At 32.8% G+C, this 24,738-nt stretch overlaps 1 protein-coding gene across 2 annotated transcripts in view; it reads right to left on the minus strand.

Moving 5' to 3' along the window:
• LOC111061062 (syntaxin-12) overlaps positions 1–24,738 on the minus strand; it is a 30,735-nt gene that overhangs the window by 5,279 nt on the left and 718 nt on the right. Inside the window, exons 2-7 of one of the 2 annotated variants that reach the window (XM_039430360.1) lie at positions 24,026–24,157; positions 22,653–22,722; positions 19,963–20,062; positions 18,319–18,502; positions 5,936–6,084; positions 2,217–2,372 (exon numbers count right to left, since the gene is read on the minus strand). In XM_039430360.1, coding sequence (XP_039286294.1) covers positions 2,217–2,372; positions 5,936–6,084; positions 18,319–18,502; positions 19,963–20,062; positions 22,653–22,722; positions 24,026–24,149 — 783 coding nt within the window. In that variant the 5' untranslated portion in view covers positions 24,150–24,157. The remainder of the gene's footprint in view (positions 1–2,216; positions 2,373–5,935; positions 6,085–18,318; positions 18,503–19,962; positions 20,063–22,652; positions 22,723–24,025; positions 24,158–24,738) is intronic. The other variant, XM_039430361.1, reaches the window with a different exon arrangement.

The following is a 24,738-nucleotide window of genomic DNA, read 5'->3' on the forward strand; positions in this document are numbered from 1 at the left end:
CCTAAATAGTGATCAAAATTATTTGATTCAAGCTGATCATGCTCAAATTTACTTCAACCACATGTGACGATGAACCAGGATAGAATAATAATTACAGTAACTATATTACCCACAGTATGGTCATTGACTGTCACGCTTCTGATTGGTTAGCTCGGTCACATGGTACAAATCCGCCATTAAAATTCCAAACAAACTTTCAAGTCCTATCTTATAGCATTAGAAATTTGGAACTTATCACTTATTTTACCGATTGGAAACATATTATGAACTTAAGATGAGTTTGATATATCATTTTCGAAGAGAAATTGATTATACTTTAATATAGACAAAAAAGATAACTTTAAAAACACTAGTAAAGCTTAAAACATCAATTTTCCTACCCTCGGACTCCTCGCGGACCACTTCTAGAGCTTTCGCGGACAACTTATTGGGAACCAGTGATCTACATACATATGTAGAAAGATTATTTCAATTTTGTATATTTCCTCATCCCATTTATTGGATCGAGCTTCAAATAATCCAATTTCAAAATATTTTTTGTGGCTCAATTGAATATAACATTTTATGAAATATTTAACCATGATTAAGTGCTGATTAAAGACGTCTTGACTTCTCTGATTGATTCTCTTCAGTACTGAGCACCCTACCCATAACATGTTGGTACAATAGCTATTGATATGATTTTCGAGTTGCATTACCACAAGCAGTGTTTAAGATTAGAAATATCACTAAATATAAACAATAATGGTTACTGTATGTGTGTTATATTTCAATATCTTACATTTTTATTAAATTCACAAGTAGTACTATGGCTAGAATAATTGGCTCTTCCAGAGTTTAAATTCAATGTTTTGCTTTACAATATTTTCGTCAGACTTATTGGCTGAATAAAACAAAATATTTAAATGTTATGTAATCTATTGTGATGAGAATTCCATCAAGCTTCTAGAAATAGATATAAGAACTTTATTATTTGTCAATGGAACAAAATTTATTACAATATCATGATACATTTCAAAAGTTTTATGGTATTTTTTTGGAAATTCAGCTTTCAGGTTACGTTACCTAGCCTACCTATCATTTTCACTCGCTATTATCTACGATTTACTATTTCAAGGTCCAAAACTATATTCGGAATATAAAAAAACATAAAATAAATTATATCGAAGTTAATAATCACCAAAATATACTTTAACTAGCCGTCAGGCTCGCTTCGCTCGCCATATCCGTCTAGCCAGAGGGCTCCGCCCCCTGGACCCCTGACTGGATCGTCCAAGAATGAGATCAGCAGGCTCGCTTCGCTCGCCTGCATTTTTCATATGTTAGGACGATCAAGTCGGGGTCCAGACTAAACGTCTGGCTAAACGGATATGGCGAGCGAAGCGACCCTGACGGCTAGTAATATAATATTCCCAGGAATAGCTCTGATTAAAGTAGCAGTGCCCAATCAATTTTTCCGCGATGAATGCATTTCAATCTTCAGTGCCAACCTAACAAAGTCAACTCAACTTAATGCCAACCTGACAAAATTATTAATTTAGTTACCAGTTAACAACTGCTTCGAAGAGGTACTCTCTCTAGATTATAATTTTATATTAACATATGGTATGGACATTTTTCAATTATAATTTCAAGATATTGGAATAAGAAGAATATACATGCTAAAAGACGAACTTTAAACCCTTAAAAACCACCCTTAGAGTTAAAATATCGCCAAAAGATTTCTTAGTGCGCCTCTAAAGGGCCAACTGAACACACCTACCAAATTTGAACGTTTTTGGTCCGGTAGATTTTTAGTTCTGCGAGTGAGTGAGTGAGTGAGTCAGTCAGTCAGTGAGTGCCATTTCGCTTTTATATAAATAGATAAGTAAAAGCAAGCGATTTTACTTATAATCCCATATAAGCTCCATTGTAAAATTCAAATATTTGGAATCTTCATGGCGGCGGCGGGAAAAAAATTCCAATGGCCATACTTTGGGTAATATAGTTAATGTAGATAGAATGAGTTGAAACTATTATCCTTCAAAGAATGGGTTTATACAACATAAAAGAGTTCATTTTCAGCAGACTTCAATAACTAAGAAACAAATATCAAAATACTTTTGATATAAAGACTTTGCTTAGAATATAAAAATGCATATTTATCAGTATTTTATACGCATACTTATGCTTGGTATTTATATCGAAATATGAATAATATAATAATTAATACTTACCGATAATTCACTAGCTTGCCTAAGTTGTGACGTTCCTTGGGAAACATTGTATTCTGTCTTTTCTACACTGGCCTCTATACTGTCAACCAATTCTCCTTGATCATGAACAAGTGCTCCCAGCTCTTTGAATAGTTCATTCACTCCAATAATTTCTTTCTGTAAAGCAAAGCAAATTATGAATAATTTTAAAATGGAATAGAATTGAAATTTTATTTCAAATAGTAAATTTAACTTAATAATTAAAAATGAAAACTGGAAGTTGATTTTCGAAATTTTATGGGCAAGTTTTTCAACCTATAATATTAAATTAGATAAAAGAGGTAAAGAGCTAAGCGCTAATGAGAAATTTGAGCGAAAGAATACAAAAATAATGCGTATTTTAATGAATGAATTTAAGAAGATAATGAATTCTCGATCCATTTCGAACTGCGATGTATTAACACACAGTTTTGATGCTTTTTACAACTACGTGCCGTTAATTATTTAAGTAAATAAGTAAACAAAATTTCTTATTTCGTTGAATTGACTTCACGACGTTGTAAAAAAACTTCAAAATCGTGTGTTATTATAATAAGTTCATTGATAGAAAGGGCAGCTTTGAAATGCATTGATATGAACAATATTGCATTTGCTGGCCAGATTTGACAAATGCCCAAAATCAAACATCTCCAAGATTAATACTTTTTTTACTACTCATCCTTATGTTCACTCATCCTTACAGTTCTTCGTACACTTCTCGTAAAGCACTCTGATATTAATTGCTATATGTCTGATGGATGGTACATCCTCAGATTGAACGTATATCATTGTCTTATTAGTGAAAAATAATATGTAAAGTCTATAACCACTAATTCATCTCATGAATCCTGAAACCTTAACTGATTTAGAAGCTATCTAATGGATTCCAAAATATTCGAATTTAATAATTTGTTGAGGAAACATACAATCAAACTGGATGTCTAAGGTTTATTCAAAGGGGTTCATTCACGTATAATGATTTATAAGGAAATAGCTAGTAAGAATAAGTTGAGTAAGGGTATTTTCATGACTTTCATGTTAAGAAAGTTGAGAAATGTAGTGAGCTTATAGACGCTTTACGTACGGTATATTATGCTCATATGGATTGTCATTTATCATATGAGACTTTGGTTTGGGGCTCTCAGAGCTATGCTATAAATTTGTTAAGGTTGCAAAAAAAGCTATGTGATTAATTTGTGGCCTTCCTTACAGAGGTCATTTTAAGGAGAGCTTCAGATAAATACTTATGGCATGAATCTATCCTAAATCTATGTATATAAGTGTTTGACATATGCCAAGGAAAATTTGGATAGATTGATAGATATATTTCTTGATCCATGAATATCTATGATGGATAAGATCACGTCAAGATTAGAACACCTACACACATAATAAAGTCCAAGACTATAATATTAGATCTAAATGCTACAGGGTATGAACACAATTACTCTACCAGATGGAGAAATCATCTATAGTGAGGTCCACGTTATAATGGCGGTGAAGAAAGATACGAGAACAACTTTGCCAAATTGACTCAATTTTGCCACTGAGTGTACACAGCTGTTATTCAATTCATCTCATCAAATTTGATCTGATATTAATTTTAATTCCTTTGATAAAATAATCAATTTCCTTTCAAATTAATTAAATTCATCAATAAAATAATTTTTATCATAATTCGATTCCAAACTATGCTATTATAACTGAGATCAGATTTACAAACCTGAAATGGCGGCTAATTTGAAAAGCTGTGATACACCAATCTGAACTTCAAAACAACAGCAATTAAGTTATTCGGTAGGTATTCTATTCCAATTTCTTTTAAAAATAATAGAAAAATAGAAATCCTATATATAATAAAATAATTTCAATGAAAATAATTCTGAAATAACCTTTTAATATTATTTATACCGGTATAAGTGTAGGCCTAACCTATTCCGGTAAACTGAAGCATGGACGAAGTTTAGGATGGTCTCAAAGTTATCAACTTTTAAAGTGTAATTTAAAGTATAATTTGTTTTTCTCATATGGTAATATCTGAAAATTATTTCATTTATCTAAAAATACATTTAAAATCAATTATACGATTCCTCTACTTTAGCATTTTGTTATAAATCAAAATAAAACATGGCGGCTGAGAATCGTTTGTCTACTTCTTTACAGTCACTGACAAAAGTGAAATAAAATATTTCTGGCAAACTGACAACATTGCAAAGCTAGAGAGAGATAGCGCTATCTGTTTTGTTGCATGTTAGACAAGGATAGCAACACTATTGTCAATCATACACTAACTACCATTATAACGTGGACCTCACTATAGTAGTGTTGTTCTGTAATTTTACAAATTAACAAAGGAACTTTATTAACTCTATTAAGCTATTCAATACTGTACCTGATAGTATATGCCACTAAATTTATTTTTAGAAACAATTAAAAACGTTTTGTTGTTGAATCCTTATTATGTAGGAGAAGACATTTATAAAAATGTTGATAGTATAACAATTTAATCTGGTACATTTTAATATATTTATTGACTGTCTGTGATTTTGTAACTATTAGCGTACATGTTTTGAATCTTGTTGAATTTTGACTGTTGTAGTACAGTACTCTTGACGATCTCAAGAGTCTTCTACTAAAAAATCTGGTGTGGTACACTCACACAACTTTCCTTGCTCATTAATCTATAAGCCTCATTCTCAAACGAGGATAATTTAGGGGAATAACATTATGCCGATTGGCGGCTAAATAATTAAAACTACGATTATACTATTGTTATTGTTTTCAGAGTACATTTTCCTTTGTTTGAATTATGAAATTTGAGGAGTTTTTAAAAGTTGTCAAAACAGCTGTTCTACAAATAAAATACAGACATGTGTTCTTTTGAATAAACTGCTCTACCTACCTACCTCACGCACGAGAAGGAGGTTACAAAGTAAATTTCTCAGGGATGGGGTGGACCCCCTGTTAGTTTCTCAGGGAGGAGACTCATGCCAGTTCATATAGCTGATATATAACTATACAGGGTATGAATTTGAAAAAAATCGGTCAAGTCATTTTTGAGAAAATCGTGATAGAAATTAAACGAAATTCATTGTTCTCAGGAATATTACGGAGCTCCTGCAATTTTCCCAAAAATGAGACTCATGTCAGTTGATAGGGCTTATAAAAAGCTATCTAGGGTATAAATTTGAAGAAAATCGTTAGAGCCGTTTTCGAGAAAACCGTGAAAAACATGGTTTTTTAGCCATTATCTTGAATTTTTAATATTTTTAGCCATTGAATTGAATTTTATTGAATTCCTTATTGTCGGATCCTCATGGTATAAGGACCTTAAGTTTAAAATTTCAAGTCAATCGGTTGATTAGGAATGGAGTTATCGTGTTCACAGAAACACACACACACACACACACACACACACACACACACACACACACACACACACACAGACCAACACCCAAAAATCATGTTTTTGGACTCAGGGGACCTTGAGACGTATAGAAAACATGAAATTAGGGTAGCTTAAATTTTTTTGGAAAGCAATACTTTCCTTACCTATGGTAATAGGACAAGGAAAGTAAAAAGGATTTGATTTGATTGTATTAATTATGTTTGCGTGATAATTTCCACTTTGAATTTTGAACATTGTCATTTTTAAAATCGATAACAATAGTTATATGGAAAGTAATTTAGCAAAGTCTGACCCCGAGTTGTTGTATGGCAGCTTCTTGCTGCTGCATCATCTGCAGGTTGGCATCATCTGCCTGCGCCTGCATCTGCGCCTGCCTGCTGTTGCCAGAGCTCGGCCAATTGTCCTGCAACTCTATCAGCTGTTCATCGCCAAATCTGCTCTCTAAAACAACAAGTCAGCGTTAAATACAGGCAAATACCTAAATAGGGGTATTCACAATGTTGGAGTTAGCTGGCTAAGTCGAGCTATTCACTAACTCCTGCTATTTGCTAAGTCTGTGTTAACTCAATGCTATATAGTAGGCGAGATAGCAGATAGCGCAGGTTTGAGTCCGCTAGCTCTAGCTAACTCTGTTAAAACGGCGGCCATATTTGTTTTGATCATATTTGGTAGCAAAAGTGAGGTTATAAACTTTGAGTTACACAAATTATCCGCTTGGAACGCTATTGCAGTTAACTTATAGCAGTTGACTTTAGATGGGGCGTTCACAATCCAACAGCGTTATCAAACAGCACTTTAGCTGGCTAAAACAACATTGTGAATACCCCTATTGAAGAATTATTATATTTATATTGAAATAGAGATAAATCATCTTTCTTCTAAAATGTGGTACAAAATAAATTTACTAATTGAATAAACTAGTATCATTTTTCTGTTTTTTTTCTACGGAAGACACAGCTAGTTTTGGCCAAAACTTGTCATTTTCAAGTGTCAAAATGAATTCGTATAATCCTTATAATAGCGTATTATATTTTTGTTCACTTCCTAATAATTTAATTTGATTGTTGAAAATTACATTCATAATCGGCCGAACCTAGTTATAATTGAAAAAAACTGAAAGGTTCTAGTTAACTGAAAGGTACAAAAAACTGAAAGGTACAAAAAAACTATCAAGTATCCATGGAAAAATAAATCAAGCGTCATGTTCATTGTACCACCTATACTACATAATATAGTCCGGGCGCAAATGTCATGAAAAAGACACTCCGTAGTCATTTTCGGGTAACAGTCAATCGATTTGTAATTATATTTGATAAAAAAAGTTATTCTTGTATTTTGTCTTTAAAATCAGCGGTTTTTTGTTAATCAAGAAATAACATTTTAAACGGCAGCCATTTTGTTTTATTATTTTGAAAAATTTTCATAATTTTTTGTAACTCTGCCTTGTTGTCATAAATGGTTGTGCAAAGTTTCATTTCCATATGTTCAGCCATTGTTGAAAAAAAAATAGTAAGTGGAAAAACAAAATGGCGGTTGTGAGTAACTAAGGACTTTCGGATGGATTAAAAATTATATTCGGATATGTATCGTACCCAGGAACAATGGCTTAGAATACTAGTAGGGAGTTTGGAAACATCCTGTATACTCGGAAATATTTTCCCCAATTTTCATTTCAATAACAGCTTGAAATCAGCAAACCACTTGCCTCATTCTTGTCGTTTTTCATTATTGTACAGGCAGAGGCTTAGTGTGCACATGGCTTTCAAGTTGAACAACGTACGTGTAGTGTAAAGTCTGTTAGAATATTGTCGTGGTATTACTGTTAATCGTAGAACGTGTTTGTGTGATTTGATTGTTTGGTAGAGAAGTATTAGGTTGTGATTTTAATTTTGTTTTAGTTTGAAAAATAATATTCATATGTGATAATATGACAGTAGTAAGAATTTTCCATTCGTTTACCTATGAAATGTGTCATCCATTCGTCTGTTTATTTGTGCGAATTAGACTGATTTCGAATGATGCATTATTATATCAAGATATATCTCATAAGAAAGTTTCTTTTGGCAATTATCTGAGATTATTATGGAACATTCTTTTTTCTATCGCTATGCATATATACAAATTCTTTTTTATCTCATTACTATTGTATTTTTATAACTTAAAAGTAAAAACAACACTCACCTTCTTTTGGTGTGGCGACTACCGTTTCGTGCTGGTGTTGCACATTCTCAAGCCAAACAGAAAATCTTAACAGCCAAATGAGTTAATGTTTTGTTTGAGAATGTGCAACACTAGCACGAAACGGTCGTCGCCACACCAAAAGAATGTGTTTTTTTTACTTAAAAGTTATAAAAATACAATAGTAATGGGATAAAAAAGAATTTGTAAAGATGCATATGGATAGAAAAAAGAAGTTCCCACAATAATCTCAGATAATTGCCAAAAGAAACTTTCTTATGAGTTATATTCTCTCTTATGAGAAAACAAGATGGATAACCAACAACGAATTTTTATTCCAATTGATATTTATGGTGTGAATTGTTTTCTTCACATTTTTCTATAAATATGGAACCTGCAGTATCTATACATGTCAATTAGAGAGAAATAACAAAATTTGGTTAGAGTTGATTTATATGTAACTTAAGACTCTGACATCTGAAGCCCTTTTTCAGAAACTATTAGGAAATAGCTATAATGGATTGGTAGGTTGTAAAGTAAATCGTTCTGGCTGGGGGGATAAGTGGTGCACAAATATTATAAAATATTTTGGTGAAGAGCTGCTTAGAAAAATAAAAACTGGCACAAATTCTGGAAAACAATTTGGAGAATTTTTAGCTGAAAATCTAATAGAATATGAAAAACAGCATGAGAAGAAATTCAGTAGGGGTATTCACAGTGTTGTTTTAGCCAGCTAAAGTGCTATTCGATAACTCTGGATTGTGAACGCCCCATCTAAAACCATCTGCTAACCAGCTAACTGCAGTAGCGATCCAAGCAGATAATTTGTGTAACTTAAAGTTAGTTTGAAAAAGTAAGATTATAAATATATGGTTGCCATTTTAACAGAGATAGCTAGAGTTAGCGGACTCAAACCTACGCTATCTGCTAGGGGTATTCACAATGTTGGAGTAAGCTGGCAAAGTCAAGCTGTTCGCTATCTCCAGCTATTTGCTAAGTCTGTGTTAACTCAACGCTATAGTGGTACGTTAGAAAAAAAATAACAGACGAGATAGCAGATAACGCAGGTTTGAGTCCGCTAACTTTAGCTATCTCTGTTAAAACGGCAGCCATATGTTTATAATCTTACTTTTGAGTTATAATAAACTTTGACTTACACAAATTATCCGCTTGGATCGCTACTGCAGTTAGCTAATAGCAGATGGTTTTAGATGGGGCGTTCACAATCCAGAGTTATCAAATAGCACTTTAGCTGGCTAAAACAACATTGTGAATAACCCTGCTATCTCGTCTGTTAATTTTTTTCTAACGTACCACTATAGCATTGAGTTAACACAGACTTAGCAAATAGCTGGAGATAGCGAATAGCTTGACTTAGCCAGCTTAATCCAACATTGTGAATACCCCTATTGTGAGCTGGCAAGGTAAGACGGCATCTACACATACTGATGTAAAAGTACTTGAAACAACTCAAGAAGAAGCAGACACAAAAGTTTGAAAAGTTTTTTTGTCAGGTGAATATAGACACTCGCATAGGATATATTGGCGAAGCAAGATGGTGGCTTTTCACAAAGAATAATTATAATAAGGAATGTCTACAACCAACAAAACAAGCACTCCATCCAGCTATCCAGAGAGCAAATCTTCAGGCTTCGACAAGGAACCAATCTACAATTTAATTCTTTGAGATACCGTCCCCAGAAGAACAAGGCTGGAGAAGAATTGAGCTGGGATATGGACCAATAATGTGCTTTAAACCTTGGGCTCCACCATCCCTTCTGGAAATGAGTAGATGTGGTTGTAAAATCACAAAATGCACCAGAACTTGTGACCAGAATCAGTTGTAAGTGCATAGAACTGTGCCTTTGCAATGGTGATTTAGAACTATGCGATAATGTAAGAGACACTACAGATGATGACGATAATATCTATAATAATAAGCGATAAAGAAGGGAACAGTGATGACGAAAATAGGAAAAAATAATGATTTTCAATTCAATGATGTCACAGAATACTGAATACTGTTAATCAAACATGATAGACTTGATAGACTACAACACTCACCACTTAAAAGTAAGCCTACTGAGGACTGAGGGGAAAATCACGTAAAACAGTAAAATAAAATACGAAAAACAAACCAACCTTTAAAAATTATTTGGGTCCGCCTTCAAAACGATTTTAAGTTTAATCTAATCTAATCAAGTAAGAGGCCCAGTAAGTCAAGTTTCAAACTATTATAAAGAAACCCAATTTATCGACTCAATATTCAATCGATACATGCTCTATTACATGCGTAGTTGAGATCAACCCCCAAAAAATCATAAAAAACCTATGCACAAGTTCCATCAAATCACTTATATTTATTTTCTAATATATTTTTGAAGAACAAATATAAATAAGCTGTATGACAAAAAAAAACAAAGCCATAACAATACCTGTTATTAACGAAGACGTCTAAATACACCTGTGTTGAATATATCTTGATGTATGTTTATTACTTTCAAATAGCTCTACCGTTCAGCATGGATTATTTCTGAATATATTTTAAACTGTTCTTGTTCAATATTGTAAAACTACTGAATACAATAATATTATTCACAAGGAATGTTTTCAATTATTTAGAAATTGAATTTTTGGCCTATTTAAATCGATAACGACGACAATATCATATAAGTAGTTTATTATCATGCTGGAATGAAAAATGAGTTTTGCTCTGCATGTAATACTTTTTCAGGCTTATAAAGTTCAATTAGGCTACTCATGGAATTAGTATTCTGGATAGAATTCATTCATTAAATATTGTTATTCAGTGAATTGTGAACACTCTGAGGGTAAAATCAATTCGAAATCTCTCGCTATTACCAGAAAGCAACCAGTTAGATAAAGGTTCTGTCAAAAAGGGTGATGGCCGTCATCTTTGATTTTTCTATGATGTCGAATATTTTCGTGGTTTCCATCATCATTATACTTATTCGGCTTGTTGTTACAAAGAGATTGAGACCAATTGAAAATTTCTATCTTGAATTAGTCATGAAAAGATTTTATAGTTCTGGCTTGTTACTTCATGCGTATGAAAAACCGCACCAGATAATCATGCTTATCATGAAAATCATGTTTTTTTTAGGGCGCTGGAGTACACATTAATATTGACGAACTGCGCATGAAGATATATAGTTTTAAGATTTAAAACTGAAAAATGATTCTAATTTCATAGATTTTATTTTTTTCTGTATCTCTTGCACAAAAAAGTTATACTGGAATGAAATTTGAAACAATTGAGAAAAAAATTTGTAGGGCTTTTAAAGGTTATAACTGATAAAATATGCGTTTTAGAGGGAATCTTCATAGACAAAAAATTGTAGAGAAGGATTTTTAGAATATTATCGTCCAAAAACGGTCAAATATCTCTAACGCTCATTCAGGAGCAGCCCATCAGCAACTCTTGAAGTTGCTCTTGGCTTACTGCCATTGAACATTTTTATAATGGCAGAAGCACGAAAATCAGCCTATCGACTAAAATTTGCAGGCCAATGGAGAGAAGGCCTGTCTGGAACAGGCCACTGCGCAATCACCAAAGCTGTTGATCACAGCCCTGTGCTTGAAATGACATCAGATGTCATGAGTTCGGAGTTGGTTTTCACTAAACCTTTCTCTGTTAAATTCTGCTCTAGAGAGGAGTGGAAGTCTGAGGAAGGGCCCAATCCTAAAAAGGGAAACTTTGTCTGGCACACGGACGGTTCTTGATTACGTCCTAAAGACTCCAGTCATGGAGTATAAGACAAGTCATGTTATTACATAATAATTCTAACACTAAGTAGTTCAACCTAGTTTAGGTTTGAAAGGAATTCTTGTACACTATAAAAAGCTCTATCAACTAAATATTTTTTAATTTGTTTTTTGAAAATCTTCAAATCATCATTACTTTTCAAGATTTGAGGTAGCTTGTTATAAAATTTCCTACCAATATAATCTGGTTTTTGTTCAAATAACCTACTATTGTGACCCATTATATGATAATCTGCTCTGTTTCGCGTATTATACTCATGAACATCTGAATTCTGGATCACACCACTCGTTTTCACATGCATTACAACTTCATATACATACAAAGATGGCACAGTTAATAGACCAAGCTTTTTAAATAAAGGCCTACAAGAGTCTAACCTATTCACTTTCTCTATACATCTGAGTGCCTTCTTTTGAATCTTAAACACCCTGTCCATATTTTGTTGAGATGAATTACCCCATACTAAAATAGCATACCTAATATGAGATAGTATAAGTCCATGGTAAGCAGTTAACAGTAGTTTTTTATCATTCAGCCTAGCAAGCTGCCGCAGGACAAATACCCCAGATGATATCTTATTACATATCCTCTCAATGTAAGGATGCCATGTTAATTTCCTGTCCAATAAAATTCCCAAGAATGCTACTTTCTCTTCTTGGTCTAATTCATTTTCCTCTACAAACACATTTATTTCTCTATCCTCTACTGAATTATATTTACTTTTGAATTGTAGGAATTGACATTTCTTACTATTTATTGTTAATTGCCTTTGCTTCAAGAATTGGACAATTGACTGTACTCCAGTAAAAGCATTTATTTCTAGACTATCTAATAAATAATTGTTAAAGATAAGCGATGTGTCATCAGCAAACAACAGAGCTCTGTGATCTTTTAACTCTTTTGGTAATTGGTTCACATACAACAGAAACAGTAAGGGACCCAGAATTGAGCCTTGAGGTACTCCAGCCTGGACCTCCAGTTTTTGAGATTTAATTTTTACTATTTCATTCCCATCCACCTTGGTAAGCTCAACACACTGGTTTCTACCTATGAGATATGATTCAAACCATTTTAGTTCTATACCATTCACACCTACAGTTTTTAGTATTTCCAATAATATTCTATGGTTCACACAATCAAAAGCTTTGGATAAATCAAGAAATATTGCGGCTGCCTTCTCACCTGAATCTATTATATCTATTAGTCTTTCAACAAGGGATACTATTGCAGTCTTAGTAGATTTCCCTTTCTGGAACCCATGCTGTTCATCACATATGAAATTAATTTCTTCCAGGTGCATCAATAGCCTATTTAAAACTACTCTTTCAAAAATTTTACTTATTACATTTAGAATACTAATGGGTCTATAATTTTCAACTCTTTCAGAATCACCGCTCTTGAAAATTGGCAAAATTTTTCCTTGTTTCAGATCATCAGGGAAAATACCCTGCTCTAGTGAAGTATTAAGGAGATGCAATAAAGGGTCCAGTAATTCATTTTCACATTCTTTTAAAATTTTGCTTGAGACCCCATCCAATCCTACTGTTTTTTTGTTATTCAATTTTTTATTATTCTTGACAACTCATCTCTTGATAATGGATGAAATTTAAATACCTTTTCAATTGGCTCAGCATTTAATGTAGTTGTATTACAAGTATTAGTGTTCAGTGACTTTTGGAGATTATATGCAACCTGTTGATAATACTTATTGAAAAAGTTACAAATGTCTATACTATCATCCATATAATTCCATGTTCATCGATTATCCTAGGGACATTAGTAACTGTATCTTTTTGAGCTGCTCTCCTATTTCTATTAATTACCTCCCAAACAGCAGAGTTAAAATTGGTACTAGTTGTTAATATTTCAGCTGTTTTCTTACACTTAGCTTTCCTCACTTCTTTTGCATAGTTTTTCTTTAGACATTTGTATTTGACTTCACTCGGAACATCCCTCACTAATTTAAATTCCTCATAAGCTTCCCTAACAATATTTCTTTGAGTAAGAATATCTTCAGTTATCCATTCATCTACTTTGTCCAATTTACTTTTTACTTTGACTTTTTTTATTGGACAGCATACACTAATGTGAAATCTTAGAGTATCAATGAATTGCTTATATTTGTAATTTAGGTTACAACTGTTATAAACACTACTCCAATTTTCTTGAAGCAGTTCCTGCTTCAAACAATTTATATTTCCTAGCTCATATTGCTGAATTTCTTTCACAAAAGTTTTTTTCTGCTTGGATTCTGGCCCTGCAACTTAACATCTAAAATTTGATAGTTATGATCTGATAGATCTGAGCTACCTAACCTGACATTACAACCTTCTATATTTGTGAGGATATTATCAATAATTGTCTGTGAAGTTCGAGTTACTCTTGTATATTCGTGGACCTTAATTTCTAAATTATTCATATTAATAATATCTCTAATATCCTCTGTCATTTTATCCTGCCTGGCAAAATCGGTATTGAAATCTCCTACTACTATAACATTTGTGAAACGAGCGGTTGTAATTTCCAAAAGTGTGTGGAGCAGCTCACAAAATTTTTGCCAGTCTCCATTTGGTGACCTATAGATACCTAACACTGCTACCTCAAATCGATCATCAATTTTTAACCTTAGTCCCGTCACCTCTAAATCCATCTCAACAGAAAATCTCTTAACAAAATCCAGTTCATAAGTTTGGGTATGTTTAGCATTGCTAGTGAATATACATACACCACCACTTCTATGAGCTATTCTACAAAATTCTGATCTCAGTGAATAGCCTGGAATCCTAACTTGATTTATTTCCTTTATTTTTAAGCCATGCTCTGTGAAAATAACAATGTCAGGATCCTCCTGTTTAAGAAATACTTCTAATCTGTCAATTTTGTTGCGAAGATACTGAATATTTTGATGATAAATACTAAAAACCTTACCATCTTGTGCTACTCTATCTCTAGCATTTGTAGCTATTTCCCTTTCCCTGTTTTGAGCCAATTTACTAAAAAATCGTTATTTGTTTTTTTGACTGTTTTTAAACCAGAGGATTGCAAACGGCTTTCAATCAGCTCTGCCAATCTATTACAAAATATTACTTTGCCAGATCGATTTAGATGCAACCCATGATTAGTGAAGTTATGTCTTTTCAGCCTTTCATTTAGAAAACAAATCCCCAGTTGTTTAGAATTCTTATTTTTTAGGCTGTTGATTGTATTATGGATTGATTTGTTTGTCGAATTGATTGCTTCATTTAACTCTGGCCTATCAAACCTATTAGGAATAGTACTTATTATTAAGTTTGTTTTTTTGCTGAGTGGCACAATTTCCTTGATTTTTTCTGTTACTTGAGGAAGATGATTCAAGTTAGGTTCATTTATATTATTTGAGCCACCCAGTACAATTAGATAGTCATTTTCATCAAAGTCTTTAGTTTGTTCCCTAGCTGACTCTACAACTGCATTAATTGATGCACTTGGCTTGAAAAAACATTGGACATCAAATTTATTTTTCAATCTTTTATCAAGGAGATCACTGCAATCACGTCCATGACTGGACGTCAGTAGCAGAACTCTCCCTTTCCTATCTTTATTTCCCTCAGCTATATTTTTGGTTGCTGTCTTCAAAACCTCACTGTACGTTTTATTTCGACCATTTTCAGAGCATTTCCCATCATTTAGGTTAGATTCTATTTTTTTGCATTTGGACGGAGGTTCTATCATACATTTAGTATTATCAAATTTAGATTTTAGTTTCTTTATTTCCTCCGACATTAGACTACATTGATTTTTTAGATTTAGTATTTCTTTTTTATGGTCTTCATCTTGTAATTTTATAATCAGTTCCAAAGATTTAATTTCTTCTACCATCCCTAACCTTTCTTCCTCAGACGTTTTTAGAGTTACTTCTAATTGGTTTTTTAAATTAGTGTGGCTACTTTGTAGTTGAGCAACTTTTTCGGCTAAAGTAGTTTGAGGAACTGGGGTTTTTGGTTTTGGCGTTTTTGAATTTTGGTTTTGGGAACGCGTAAGTACATAGTAATGTTTACATTTCTATTAATAACCTTCGGGGTTCTATTTGAGCTCATCTTCCTATCTAAGAAATTATATTACTTGCAATAATAATAATTGATTTATAAATGATAGGATTTTAATTGGGTTATAATTTTAGTCAAGTAAACTATCTATGTTTATTTTTAAATCTCGAAAACCTAACCTCAAAATAACCTCTAAACGATGTTTGGCTTATAAAATAGAATTAAGAATTAAAATCTAAAACAAAATGATAAAACGTGATCAAGAAACAATTAATAATGAAATAAAGTTCAAATTGGTGTGGGAGTGCCACAAAAAACTCAGCAGGCTTGCAACACGCAGCTCTGTGCATCTTGGTTGGGTACCTGGCCATGTAAGCATAGGAGGTAACGAGCGTGTAGATGAGCTTGCTAAGCGGGGTTCCAGTATGCCATTATTTGGCCCAGAGCCTTGCTGTGGCATAAGCAAAACAACTGCCTTCCACAAAATAAGTAAATGGTCCAGGGACTTACATCACCAGAAATGGCAGGGTCACCCTGGTCAAGCACTTGGCAAAAGGCTGCTGGCAGACGCAAGCCCTCGATTCACCAGCTGGCTGGTGAGTCTGGGTAGAGGTCTGGTGATTGCCCTTATAACTGGACATGGCCACTTCAGGTAACATCTCCACACAATTGGACTCAGAAATGGAAGCCAGATGTGTAGTCTTTGTAATCAGTCTGAAGAGACTGCCAAGCATATCATACTGGATTGCAAAAGACTTGAAGCTAGAAGAAGCGCTCTGTTTGGCTGCAAGCAACCAGGCGAGGAATGGGATGTTGGTATAGGGAAGAAACTCCTGGACCTTGTAAAGGACACGGGAGTTGGTTTGCCTAACTAACATACTTTGGGACACACAATAAGCTTCGGTTGACGTGTGAGGTTCTTTGAATCCGAACCTTCAAAAACATAAACATAAACGCTCATTGAAATACAAGCGATATAGAAAAACCTTGAAAATTTTGGAGGCCTTCTTGTCTTTGAGGTGTTTGCCTGTGATTTCGACAAATCATCATTGCATTTGTCATTATGTTGGACTTAACGAATAAATTGAGCAGTAGTTGAACCCCAAATCTTTTAGCTTGGGGGTTCAACCTCATGATCTATTGGGGAGAAAGGTCAAGAGGATATAGAGTATTGAGCATAATCAAGTGTAAAGGTAATCAATAATACTTTTAAGGAATTACCCCCCAAAGATTAAGCATATTTTCTACAAATATGGATTTTTGTCCTGTTCATATTTTTCTTGTTTGATTTTTACTTCGGGAGTTGGTCTACCATCATGTTTTAATTTAAATCTATCCTCAATATTTATAATGTTTGTCTTTAACAAATACTGAACCTTATTCATATTTCTTCATCAAAATGCTGTTAGGGTAAAACAATAAATTATATTCACACACTCACTAAAAGAAAATGGACACACTAAAAATACTCACAAATACACGAAACACACTAGAAATTAGTATATTCTTCAACACGCAAAACAAATTTATATAACGAAAAATGCAGTGAAATCTATCACAACTGTGTACAGTGTATACCCGAAACCGTACCGTATAACCTCAAAACTGTCACGCTTACTTCTTGTTTACCGCTTTTTTACTGTTTACTGCCACCAAATTTAAATTTATTGGTTTTGAGCAAGTTCAAGATGGCACTGATACTGAATCCATATCACGAATACTCACGATCCATTCCGAGGTTTACCGAATGCTTCACTTGCCTCGGCTATGTTCGGCTACTCTCGGATGAACTCGTGCAAGCTTGGTTCAGGCAGGATTGTGAACCAAATTAGTGCTAGCAAACCGATTCCCCTCCTCCGTTCTACTACCTCACCCAGCCCTGTTTTCGGGTTAGATTGGGGAATGAACACTGCTTTCCACCACCTCCCGGCTCGTCACTCCATTTGGTGCTGTTTCAAATCACTCCGGCAGCAAAACATCGACGTTAAGTTTACGTAGATGAAAAATGTTGTGATGTAATTTCATGAGTATAAAATAAAAATATAATTATTTGAGTTGCAAATTCATCATTGTATAGGAAGTTGATTCAATTCTGGGGGTTCAATGAACCATTGAACTCATAGGACGAGCCGCCGCTGAAATTGATACATCTTCCACGGTTCTTACCAGAAAATGACAACGGAAGTAAATTTGCGCCTAGTAAGTGAGATTCAATTCAAACTGTCAGCCTAAGTTGAATAAGAAGGCTTCATGTCATTGATAAGAAATGTTAACAGTGTGGATAAAATTTCTCTATAGCAGACACGCAATAAGACAACTGAGAGTTTTGCACTGTTGTCAGATATGGAACTGATCAAGCAAGAGAAAGTCATTCGTTCCCGAGCACAAAGTGGCAATGTTGATCTTCCAGTGTTGCTTACTGACAACAGCACAAAATTTCTCAGATACCTGATATGTACCTGCTACTTTAATGACACTAATAGTGATACTGATTCACCACAAATTATCTGCGTTGAATGAATAAGGAGCAATGTCATTTATCTGGAATGATACTTACAGTTTGAATCGAATCTCACAATACCAAGTTTCAAGTTTCTTCAAAGATAATTAAATTAATTCACAAAAAGAAAGATAGTTTTTCATTTTATGATTTGAAATAAAAATCAGTAGCAAATGGTGTTTTACCTCCAAACAAATCTTTTGAATTAACGGACGGAGGAGGAGCAACGCTAACAAGGCCAGAATTGGCGCGATTCTTCTTCATTTCGTCGCACTCCCATTCGTAGGTTTTCGCCAGTATTTCTTTGAAAGCACTCAGAGTTTCTGTGAACTCGTCTTGCAGCCGTTCCCTCTGCATCTTCAATTCTCTCTGGAAATGCATGCATCGAAATTATTATTATTGAGAAAAAAAATTCGGATCACAATTCAAATCACTCAAACATTAAATTTTTTTGCTGGATGATGCCCAATTTTCTTCGTGCGTGGGTGGTAATTGGATACTTTATACATTTCAAGCAATCGTATCATTACATAAATTTACAAAGAAATAATTCATACGGGTCAATTTAGTTAAAACTCTCAAGGATAAACCGTGAGTTTCGCTAAGTACGTTTAAAACGCAACCATTCAAAGTTTTCATTTTTCCGATATAATATGCGATTATTGAAAGCTTTAAAAGATACGTTTAATTTTTGTAACTTTTTCCTTTTTAGAATTGACTGATAAGTATCTAGAATGAGGACAAGACTGATAAATCAAAACAATATTATACTAAAATATGAAGTAGGGTAAATCTCGAAGCTCAAGTTTTACAAATTCGAAAATGAATATAATATTTTTTAAAAGCTAGAAGACTTTCAGATAGTAGTAATTTCGACTGAAATAGGTCATTTTGTACTATAAATAATTTGATCAGCGGTATCAGTTGAAATTTGATACTTTAAGTAGTAGTTCCCAAAATGAAGAGCGTAATAGAAGTTTTGAGTTAGATAAACTGTAAGAAAATTAGTACCATTCACTATGAATGATGTAGCCTACTTTTTGGCATTGAGAAAACAGCAATAGACCCAGCTTTACACTTATTGAAGCTAATGGGCCATCAAATCTATATTAAATCTACAGGTTTAATTGACCATTGGATTTAATAATGTGAGGAGTGGTCTCACATTTAAGAATATTTGAGATATAATCTTCAATCATTAAAAAGTAATTTTTTCTTTGACTTTATTATTTTTCCACTTAGGAATTAAAGAATAAGCAGTACAGTTTTAGACAATATTGTTCATCAATAGAAATCAGGCCTAATAATATTAATGAAAGTTGTATTACTGAATGTAATAATGTAATTATTTTTAATTTAAGTTTTTGCATAAAACAAGTTTATTTTACGAACCCATACATATTTAGTTCAATAAAAGTTATCATTTCGCAAAACAAACTATTCTCTAGGAGAAATCGAACAAATGCTGAAATGAAGTCATAGGAATGCAGCTGCATGCGTCATTAGCATATTGCGTCGGAAAACATCCAGCTTATTTATTCACGTGAAAAGCTATCTGTGATTCATTAGTGAATAGAACGTTCTCCAACACGAATAATTCGTTTGAATCAACTATTGTACAAAATTGTAGTCTATATTAATCCATGCTATATTATGTATAAAAATAAATGCTAGTAATGGATCAAATTTAATAACTGGCTTATATTTTATGAATATTCACTCAAAAAGTAGAAACTCATAATAATACTAGATACTAGATTGTTAATAATACTAGATTTTTTAAAATACGTGAGCAATATCTAACGTGTAATTTTCATGAATGGTATTACCTGTTCTGAAACACTGCGTTGGAAGGAAATCTGCTGCAATTCTTTCAAATGAGCGCCAGTATCTGTAGCTAGATTATTCGTGTAATGTTGAATTTGATGCCTGATTAAGAAACACAACAGTTAACTCATTGAATAGAGAGATGTATTTTCTGAATATAAAAATAAAAAAACAGCTAAAAGATAATTACTGGATATTGCTTTGAGCTTCTACACTAACACAACACAGGAGAACCTTATAAATATGGATGTTATCGGAATATTTTTACATCATTGACTGATTTTGTTTTTATTATTTTATAACTTCAACATCCATTCGACACCCAAGGAAGAAATGTAAGATGAGAACTTTGAACAATTAATTTTACTCAACATTGATTGGCGTTTTTTTTCTTTTTGTGTAGTTGATATTGATTGGCGTTGTTTCTTTTGAATAAAAATACTTTCACTTTCGATACATTCAAGTTATTGACGGAGCGAAGTGAGGTCTAAGATTCAAGTCGACGGTTTCGCATTTCTCTTTATGTATGAATTTATTCATATAACTTGTAAGTATGTTTATATTTATGTTCCGCATTTACGGCGAAACGCGGCAATAGGTTTTCATGAAATTTGACAGGTATGTTCATTTTTGAATTGCGCGTCGACGTAAATAAAAGTTTTTTTTTAGAAATTTTGCATTTTAAGGATAATATAGAAGGAAAAGCAGTTTCATTACCGCCAATATTACCGTAAAAATAAGACTATAGAATTATTCATGATAAATTAGCTGTCGAGTGGATTGCATGCATTTAATAACTCAAAGTAACTTTTTGTGTAGTTGAGAAGTTGATATTGTGGTAATTATTCATATTAAATGAAAAAGACTAAGAAATTGTCAAAAGCATATTCCTGTTCTATCATCTCATAAGCTTGTGTCATTTGATGTTGAAAATTTATTCACTAACATTCCGGTGGGAGAAAGTCTTGAAAGAGCTGAGGAAATAATGAAAGCCTCTTATCAATGATCATACACTCAGAGAAGAGCTGATAGGATTGATGAAGTTATGCACTCAGCAAAATTATTTCAAATTTAACAATAGATTTTTTGAACAAAGAGAGGGGTTGGTAATGGGGTCACCCCTCTCACCACTCCTATCTGAATTATTTATGGATAAGCTAGAAAGTAGAATTATTGAAAATAGTCATTTCAAAGATATAATTGTTTACTGGTTTCGATATGTAGCTGATATTATTTGCTTATGGAAAGGAAGTAACAGGCAACTTGACAATTTTCTTTCCTATCAGAATGCATTACATCAGAGTATGAAATTCACTGTAGAGGTAGAACAGGATTGTATATTGAATTTTCAGAAAACCAACCCTACTGATGCTATCATTCTTCTTCATTCTTGTCATCCTATTTCTCACAAACTTGCTTCTTTCAATAGCATGGTCTATAGAGCACTAACAATACCTATGAGCCATCATTATTTTGATATTGAGATCACTAAAATTAAACAGATAGCTGTCACAAATGGGTATGAAGAAAGTATGGTGGATAGATTATTGAGTAAAATTAACAGACAAATTTCAATCAATTTTAGCTTTGTAGGCTCAAACTGTGAGAAGACGTGGAAAACAATCCCATATTTAGGCCTTGTATCTGATAAGATAGGTAGGGAATTGAAGAGGAATGGATTTCATGTTGCTTTCAAGACCAAACCAATTTTAAATAGTTATTTAGCTGGAATAAAGACAAAATTGATATTTTAAATAAAAGTGGGGTGTACAAACTTAAATGTGGTGATTGTAATGCTTGTTATGTGGGTCAAACTGGTAGAAGTTTCAAAAGTAGAATTAAAGAACACATCAGAGATTGGAATAAACAAAATGGGGAATCTAACTTTGCAGAACATTTGATAACGAATAATCACAAGTTCACAGTTGAAGAGAATGTTGAGTTTCTGCATGTTAATAACAAAGGCAGAACTTTGAATATTCTAGAGGCTTTGGAAATAACAAGAGTAATTAAGGAAAATTCCCAGTATAGCTTAAATGACCAGATTCATTTCAACCAATACAACATTGCGAATTTAGTTTTATCATAACATTGTAAGCATATATTAGTCAATAGTTTTCCATTTACATATTTGATTTATTATCTTTCACTCGTTTTCTTGGTTCTTATTTTGTACTGAAAGTAAATTTTGTTATCATGGCGAATCTGTTGCTTAAGCCGCCATTTTGTGACACCAATGAGTGGGAGGACACTGTCTAGCTGGGCCAATGGCAGGCGTTCATATCCTTGACCAATAGCAGTACTCGCCTACTAGTATAAAAATTCTGTTTAGTTATAGTTTATAAGAGATTGACAATGGTGTAATAACCGAAACCGGTCTTTCTAAGTATCAATAAATCTGTCGTTTTTTGACAATTTCTTAGTGTTTTTCATTTAACTCAAAGTAACATAGTATTTTCTCTGCTTTCAACTCGGACTGAATAGTTGCCATTATGTTATGAAAGAAATTATCTTTTGATGGTAGTACTTGTTTACAACAGATTAATAGCTGAAACTATTTGAATATATTATTTGAAATCGTAGGCCTATCAACAGAATTTTGAATAAAGTAATTAAAATAAGATCACATGTTCATTTATAAACGATATCCTCATTATTGGATGACTGAGAAAAATATAATAGTGAAACTCACAACTGATCCCTCATATCTTGGGTGTCCTGAGCACTCCCCATCAAATTAGCCATCTTCTTCATTGAATGAACTGTAAAAAAGAAACATTACATTGATTAAACTACCAATCAATGTGAATTTAAGAGGGGAAATTACAAATCAGAGCATGGCTTTCCTAGTGGCATACCTGTATAATTTATCACCTCAAGGTTCATTTCCAGTCTTAATTTTACTTGATCAATTTGATTTGGATTTAGGTTAGTGTAGGCAGTAAATAAATTGAAGAGCTTGAAAAGATATGCATGGATGTGGAAAGTGTGTATAGCTGGTAAATGAATTATTATTTTGGTAAAGTTTAATAATTACACTATTAAAATTTACTAAAATAAATAATTATTAAGTTATTAATGCATTTAATCATGGAATCAATACATTAGGAAGCATCAAACAGACTTATCCCAAAAACTCTCTTCTATTTTGATGCATTCCAGAAATGAAGGTTATGTATAATTCATTCATTTTTTTCATTTATTCATATATTCATTTATTGTACAAAATAGTTTATTTATTATAATAGTTCTTTAATTCATACAAAACAGTAAAGACTGTAAATTTTGAAGTTAGAAGGCTATCAATGACCAAAACCCACATGAATGTAACAGTATTTTTTTGAAAATACTCAAACTTGAAAATTTCACATAGCCTAGAGTGAACACAACTATTACCATTATCATACAGACTTTTCTATTGAAGCCTTGTGTACACCACTGCGATCTCCATGACGGCGACTGGAGCAGTAGAAATACAATTATGAATTATATTAATTAATTATGAAAATTATATTAATTAATTATGAATTATTAATCCAGGCAGTTACCGCCATGCGAATTACAGTGGTATATGACTATAGGTACAAGACTATATGGTGTTATGACTAATATTCCAATTTAAATGCATGTTAAATATGAACATTTTTTGAAAAAAATATATGAAAACCCAGAACAGTTCTAGATCCGTAGAAAAGTATTTGTAAAGAGAGTCAATTTTAACCTTTTGTAAGAGGGTGGTTGTGGTATGTGTCTGCCTCAAAAATCTGAGAATAACCAAGATGTATAAGGAGCTATTGACCAATCAACATAAAAAACTAATTGAGAATAAGTATTACTCCACATGCTTTTCATATTCTCCAATGCGGGAAGGCCTCCTAGATTAGTTTAATCAAACTGCTTTGGGCAAAGGTTATGTTTGTAGGAGATTTTAGATGAATGTATTTTTGAGAAAGTAGCTTTCTATTCAACAAGGTAAATTCATCATAATTATCTTTCATTATGTACAATAGCTGCCCAGAATATTAAAATAATTATTAATACAAAGTGATTAGCTTTAAGACTTACCATTTTGAGAAATTTTTTGAATACTTGATCCAATGGTTTGCGCCAATTTTTTTGGATCTTTCTGTTGATCCCTCCCCATTCCATTATTCATTTGGGAGGAGTAATTTCCAAATCCGCCGTCCATTTCTAACACTGAAAAAAGTATAATATTAGACTGAGGATCTATAGTTAATAAGAGATATAAAGAAATCTGAAGAATAAATTTAGAATGTTTATAACTATAGTTTCAAGAATATATTAATTTATGAGTTCACCACACTGCTCTTTATTGCCTTATTATTAGGGTTGTCTATGGGTTAATGAATATTTGCAATAAGTTCTAAAGCTGAACTTGCTTGAGAAAAGGAAACTACTCTGGCCAAGATTATAATAAAAAGAATTAAGTAAGAAATCTGCAATCGATTGAGAAAAATGACAAATAGCATTTTTGAATAATTATCAATTATTATGAATTATATAGCAATTATTGCATAATAATCAATGTTTAGATAATAATATGTATTGAACGTGATACCCCAGGCACCTTAATCAGTAAATAACTATCATCATCGATTGAATAAATTAATATCATAGTAATTGAATAAAAATAATACTCAGTAATATTAATATGTAGCCTAATAAATAGAAAGATGTATCATGAACACAACCTAGGCTACAAAATGGGATAGAAAGTGAGCTGGTGTTTATTGTAGGCTAGGTCTGTTTTTAATCAT

This window comes from Nilaparvata lugens, chromosome 6, assembly GCF_014356525.2.
Source record: "Nilaparvata lugens isolate BPH chromosome 6, ASM1435652v1, whole genome shotgun sequence".
Taxonomy (NCBI): domain Eukaryota; kingdom Metazoa; phylum Arthropoda; class Insecta; order Hemiptera; family Delphacidae; genus Nilaparvata; species Nilaparvata lugens.